The sequence below is a fragment of the Protobothrops mucrosquamatus genome, unplaced genomic scaffold (genome assembly GCF_001527695.2).
Source record: "Protobothrops mucrosquamatus isolate PMUCROS unplaced genomic scaffold, P.Mucros_1.0 scaffold1469, whole genome shotgun sequence".
NCBI classification, from domain to species: Eukaryota; Metazoa; Chordata; class Lepidosauria; order Squamata; family Viperidae; genus Protobothrops; species Protobothrops mucrosquamatus.
The window spans coordinates 134,054-140,765 of record NW_015387647.1 but is presented as its reverse complement, the minus strand read 5'-3'; the positions used below and the strand labels follow the sequence as shown (position 1 = coordinate 140,765).

At 41.6% G+C, this 6,712-nt stretch overlaps 1 protein-coding gene across 1 annotated transcript in view; it reads right to left on the bottom strand.

The window, feature by feature from the left end:
* Positions 1–6,712, bottom strand: part of PLPPR4 (phospholipid phosphatase related 4) — a 36,506-nt gene that overhangs the window by 17,415 nt on the left and 12,379 nt on the right. The window contains exons 2-3 of the mRNA XM_015822121.1: positions 2,528–2,683; positions 941–948 (exon numbers count right to left, since the gene is read on the bottom strand). Of these exons, the coding sequence (XP_015677607.1) occupies positions 941–948; positions 2,528–2,683 (164 nt within the window). The remainder of the gene's footprint in view (positions 1–940; positions 949–2,527; positions 2,684–6,712) is intronic.

Genomic DNA, 6,712 nt, shown 5'->3' with positions numbered 1-6,712 from the left:
CCCCCCCCCCCCGCCACCACAATAATTCTGTGAAGTGGGTTGGGCTGAGAGAAAGAGATTGACCCAAAGTCACCCAGCTGGCTTTCATGGCTAATGTCTCCTCTTTTCTAAGCCAGCATCCTTAGCACTACACCAAGTTTGTCCTCTCTTAAAACTTTTTATGATTCAAATTTCATTACCACTGTCCCATCAAGCTGATCTAGATAACCTTATATATAATTTAGAAATATGTAGAATGTCAATTACTTAATGTTGAAAACATTTCACTCAGATCTTGTGCTTTGTTTTAAACAACTCAGCCATGATTGATAATGATTCGGAAAGCCTAAAAATAGTTTTTATTGGTACACATTGGGCCAGTCTACAATGGTACATCCTTCTGCTGCTCCCATTCTGCTAATTGCATGCCTTCCTTCAAATAGTCTATCTAGAATACCTGGTCTGTTATGTCACATATGGCGTTGCTTGATGTTATGACATAATATCCTGAGCTAGTTCATTTTATTGTCATAAATAGTGGGATAAATACATAGGTCTGACATCATGCAGATACTTGAAAGAATAGGATCATATATGAACATGAAATGGCTTATTCCAATAACTGCTTCTCTTACCCACTGCTAACAATCTTCCTTGGGGGCCCTTTAATAGAGTTCTTCCTGTCCTACCACCTGAAAGCATTTATCAGAAGCTGAAATTAGGATGTTCTGCCAACCAAGGCCAAGTTTCCCCCCTCCCCCATCCCATTAAGCTTCTAGAGCAGGGGTGGGGATCGATGGCCCTTTTATGACTTGTGGACTTCAACTCCCAGAATTCCTGAGACAGCCTGGCTCAGGAATTCTGGAGTTGAAGTCCACACGTCATAAAAGGGCCATCGTTTCCCCACCTCTGCTCGCATTGTTTCTAAACTTGGGCAGTTTTCAGATGTGTGGAGTTCAACTTCCAGAACTGAAATAGTGTAAAATTTATTTTTTGGGTGACTAAAATGATTGGTACTATTAACAGCTTCCTTAAACCACAACTATTATCCATCCATCCATCCATTCCTTTTTCCTGAGTATAGTACCATAAATGGTGAAGCATCAGTATGATAAACCATGAGAAGGCAAGTTGCAGCTCAGCTTAGATAATGTCACATGCCCTAGGGTAAATTTAAGAATTCCTATATAAGAGACCCGTTCAAACCTAGTAAGTATATTTGTCTCTTCCCTGTAACTTGCTGCAGGGAAAGAGGGAAAAGGAATGCCAAAAAGATCTCTTAAGACTGTAATTTAGCTGTACAACACATGGAACAAAACAGCAATTTCACATCCGTGGAACAATGTATCTGTTTCCCATTTTGGAAATGTCACTGTCTTGGCAGTTGTGGGAAAATATCGCTCAGGACCTTCCTATCCAATGCTACTGTGCGGGACACCTAGCAAACAGGAAGAAATTCTTATGCAGAAAGGAAGGAGCAGTTTCAATGAACTGCCTTTAATTTTAAAAAAAGGACTTTGCAAATTCATATATTTAATGATAACATGGTTAGAAGCGCAGAGGTTATCTATCCCTAGGTGAAAGAAAGAATATCAGGCAACAGGGACCATTTCGTGCGATCACAGAATGTTACAAATTCTTGCTGAAGAATTATGAATACTTAACGATGTTTTAATACAACTAGGTAAGAGAAAAGTAGGATAATTATGTTTCAAGTGCACAAAGAGAAGAACATTATTTGATAAACTAAATCCAGTAATTTGATTTAGTTGTGAATCTACCCTCATGTCAAACATTTTAGTCTTCCCCAACCTAATGCCTTCTGGATGTGTTGGGATTGCAATACCCAGAGGGTATTAATAGTCCTGATGACTGGTTTGAGGACACCAGTTTAAGAAAGACCAGCTGAAATGTTCTGGATCATTCAAAAGTTGTGAACTATGCTATTTCTACAAAAGATTTGAAAGTTATACATGTTCAGCTTAGGATTGTACCTGTATTCCTTAAGGAACAGGTTTGTGGTCTGGGCGTCCTCTAGATCAGCGTTCCCCAACGTTTCCGGCTTTGCGGACTGGTGGGGTGGGAGGGGGGGATGGTAAGCGGCCAGCTAGCACGTGTCCACTTGCAGCTCCATTTGCGCGAGTGACATGCACACACGTCTGCTGCTCACTTAAATGGAGCACACGCGTGCACACTCGCCCACCACTCGCGCAAGTGAGGATGCGTGCTCACCCACACACTCGTTGTGTCTGCAGCCCGGTTGCAAACCCCTCACAGCCCACCAGTGGCACGCATGCCCATAGAGTGGTACACAGGTTGGGGACCCCTGTTCTAGATCCGGTTTTGACACTGGACAGAGACAAAAAATAAGTGGCAGTCCTTTCTATCAGCTCTCTACTCATGGACCATACATTAGGGGTTCATGCACTGGTATCACAGATTATGAAGTATGGAAGAGATTTCGTAGATAATCTCCCAACTTCCTGACCACTACAGGAATTCATTACTATGGTATCCCCATAGATGGCCATCCAGCTTCTGATTAAACACCTCCAGCAAAGAAGAGTCACTACTTCCCATGGAAGTCTATTCAATTGTTGAAAAATGGTTGTAATTATGTATTTTTTCTTAATAGTCACGTTGAATCTACTTTCTTGTAATTTAAGCCCATTGTTTCTTGTTCTTCTGAAGCTTTCCTGGCAACCTCTGAGAATGAGAGAACTTTTCTTGTAACTCCCATAAATCCAGAAACAGGAAGAGATAATTAATCTTGTATTGCATCACCTTAATTGCTCAACAATTACATTTTGGTAAAAGCTAAAACTCAATATTAGAATTCTGATTTGCTTCCAGTTCATTGGCTGTTTACCAGATTCAAACCATGTTTCTGTTCTCTTCAAGGCACAAGTTATTCTGTGATTCATTAATAAGTCCAATTTTCCTTTTTCATGTTTTACCAATTTCCATTTCAATACTTATGCATGTAATGGCAGGAGAAACAATGAACTCCAGGTATATGTTTGCTGAATAGCCAGTGCTCTAAAGCAAAGCTGCACACCCAATATACAGTTCTCTCCTTTGGCTCAAGTGTTCATCAATCTTGCTCCAAAGATGGGTGATTAACTTATTCCTCATCTCAACTGTTATTTTCTAGGTATTTGGAAAGTAGCAAGACTTCTTTAGATGTCTCCTCTTTCACAGTTTTCTGGGGATTAAAACCTTCTTCAAATGCTGAAATGTTCAATATGAAAAAAGCAGAGGAAGTGGTATTATGATGATGTGAGACTCTACTGCTATGGTATGTAATAGTTTAACCTAGGACAGTGGTGGTGAACCTATGGCACGGGTGCCAGAGGCGGCACTCAGAGCCCTCTCTGTGGGCACACGCGCCATCGCCCCAGTCCTAGGCCTTCAGCTGGGTTTTATAAAACCTTTTTGTTTTAGCCTCCGCTGCCGTGTGCAAAAAAAAAAGGTTCAATCAATCAGTCAATTTCAACTTCTCGCAGGAAAAAAAAGATCTTGCAAAATTGGAATTGATTGAACTTTTTAGTCCCACCCAGTCTGCCGCTACCACCGCAGCCACGCCCACCCAATGGGCCACCTCCTCCAATTGGCCACACCCAGCCAATGGGCCACACCCACCCGGCACCCGACAATGCATAAGTGGGTTTTGGGTTACAGTTTGGGCACTCGGTCTCTAAAAGGTTCGCCATCACTGGCCTAGGACAGTGATGAGGAACCTTTTAAAGACCGAGTGCCCAAAACCTGCCTCTGTCCCCCCTGCAGGGCCACTCACCGCCTCCACGGCCCACTGCAGATCGCCCAGGTGGCCCAGCAGTGCCATGGCGGCCACGCCCTCCACCCGCACCCCGCAGCATCATCTGCATGCGATGGGGTGCGAGGGCGGAGTCTTGTCCCTGCTGCCCGGCTGCCATGTCCTTGGCTGTGCTGCGACATGCAGGCTGCGCTCGGGGGTGACTCTCCTCAGTGGGGCTGCTGGTGAGGAGGGGGCTGTGGGGGGAGGCGGGGCTGGGGCGACAGCACGCGTGCCCATAGAGAGGGCTCTGAGTGCCGCCTCTGGCATGTGTGCCATAGGTTCGCCACCACTGGCCTAGGAATAGCTCAAAAGGAATATGCTTAAAGTGAGCCTAGCTATTCCAGTCATATCCATTGTGGATGGGAAGAAAATTACAGCCAACTGGCAAAGATAAATCAACTTATTTGGTTAAGGCGCCAGTAAAAAAATCCATGCCTCTTTGGCATGGTTCAGTTTAAGCAACAAACCCATGGGAAAATAATGGAATTATACCTTAATTAGTGACAACACAACCTGACCGGATCTTTTTTGGAGTCTTTGTATACATCTGTTTGATGCATACTTTTGTTTTTGTTTTCTCTGACCCTACATGGTTCGAGGAGCACTGAACTTTGAAGGCAACAATTACAAGAAAAATAAAATAGGAAAAAAGTGTTTTTGCCTATCATGCCTTATGAAAAATATATACCTATTAACGAGAACACATCTTTGGTAGAGTCATAATGAATGCTGCATTAAACCTCAACCATGCAAGATATAAGATCAGCTTTTTAACCTACTTACACCAATAACCTAATTTGCTTTAATTACAAAACAGAAAAAAATAGACTCTGAATTAAAATTCCACATGAATCATGCCTTGCAATTAAAAGAGGGTGAAATTGGGTATGCAAGCAAGTACATGTATATTTAATCCTCTGTTCCTACTGTCATATTAAAAATTATAATATCCTGTGCAGTTTGGGGAAATGCCCTGGAGGCTGTATAATGCCCAAAGCTCCTCTCTGGGGCTGATGAACCATTGATAGGGGCTTTTCAAAGTAACAATGGAAGATGCATCTGAACACGAATAAGCCAGTCTGGAATTTCTCCACAATCAAGAGATCCTTAACTTTAGAAAAAGTGTTTTTGCTGGATAGCTGTAGTGAAACGTCAATCACAAATCAAATTAAAAATTCTAAACTTCTAAGCTTCACTTTCTTTCCTTCTTCCTTTCAGGTGTGTCTATTGGGAGAATAGTTTTTTTAAAAAACAAAAACAAACAAGATGTGACCCTGTGAGTGAAGCTCCACCCCTTTTTCCCTGCATTGCATGCACAATGCATATGAAAAACAGGGAGAATTAGCTAACATGACCACAGCTTCGTCTTAATTTTTTCTGACCCCCCCCAATCCCGGGGGAAGTTTTTCATCAACATGGCCACATCAATCATTTTAACAGTACCTAACTTTTTGAAGTAAGAAACTTGTTCCTTTGTCAAGGGTTAAAAAAGGACAGACTTTGATGAACCATAACGAAGAATGGGCAAAGCTTTATCAGACTGACATTATACTTCCTAAAATAGCTGGACCCCACTGAATGAAATTTGGTGAGAAAAATTGCAAGATAATTTTCTTTCTCCCAAACTCACTATCCTAGTCCCTTTGAAAACATGTTGGAACTAAGTATATACCAAGAATTTTCAAGAACTGCTGTTTGGCCTTAAGTAAGTACAGGTAGTCCTCGCCTTACAACAGTTCATTCAGTGACTGTTCAAAGCTACAGCGGCACCGAAATAACGTCTTATGACTGTTTTTCACACTTATGGCCACTGCAACATCCCCGTGGTCATGTGATCAAAATTCGGATGCTTGGCCACTGGTTCATATCTATGACGGTTGCCCTGTCCCAGGTGCGTGGGATCCCCTTTTGCAAATCTCTGAGAAGCAAAGTCAATGGAGAAGCCAGATTCACTTAACAACTGTGTTACTAACTTATCACCTGCAGCAATTCACTTAACAACTGTGTGCAAAGAACGTTGTAAAACGGGGTAAAAGTTACTTAAATGTTTCACTTAGCAACAGAAATTTTGGGCTCAACTGTGGTCATAAATCAAGGACTACCTGTATGTGACATCAGTATTTTGTGCAGTATATCTGTCCAAAAGAAGAGAACCGCTGCAGAGTTTCTGTGATTGCTTACTGTTCTCTACTGCATTATCTATGGACATAAATTGTCTGCTCTTCGCTCTTCTTCTTTAGAAGGCAGCCATGAAACAATATGTGTCTCTGAACATATTTATTTGCCATAGGGGCATATTAAACTTTTCATCATAAACCAAAAGATATCCACTCAGGCTATTCAATCAGTGCATTAAATTAGAATTTGAAGTACCCCTAAGGAGTAGTAAAATATTATGAGTCACACAGCATGCAGAAAAGAAGTTCACATAGGTCCTTTCTCCTCCTATTGAAAGAACCCAGAAGAATAGCCTTTGGTCTATAATTTCAAGCATTGCGGCGTGTGTTCATACCTCTTTAACTAAGTCAGTGAAAGATCTAGCAGTGTATGACAGTTCATTTTAACTTTGGAGGCCAGGCTAGGCCATTTTCTTACTTTATAATAGGTGTAATATTATATGTAATATATGGGCGAAAACTGCAATTTTTAGTGTTGTGTCTAGATGTAGAAGTGAGGCAGACTGTCGTTATTTTCAGATGTGCTTAAAATAAGATGTCTATTTATTTATTTATTTAATTTAATTTATATGCCGCCCTTCTCCCGACAGGGACTCAGGGCGGCGCACAACATATTTAAAACCAGAACATATATACAATCCCCCCCTTAAAACCGAATTAAACCGAATTTTAATGTTGCGTCTTCCGAATATTTAAAACCCAATATAAAATCCACCCTAGGTCAGGTCCGCTTGCTGGA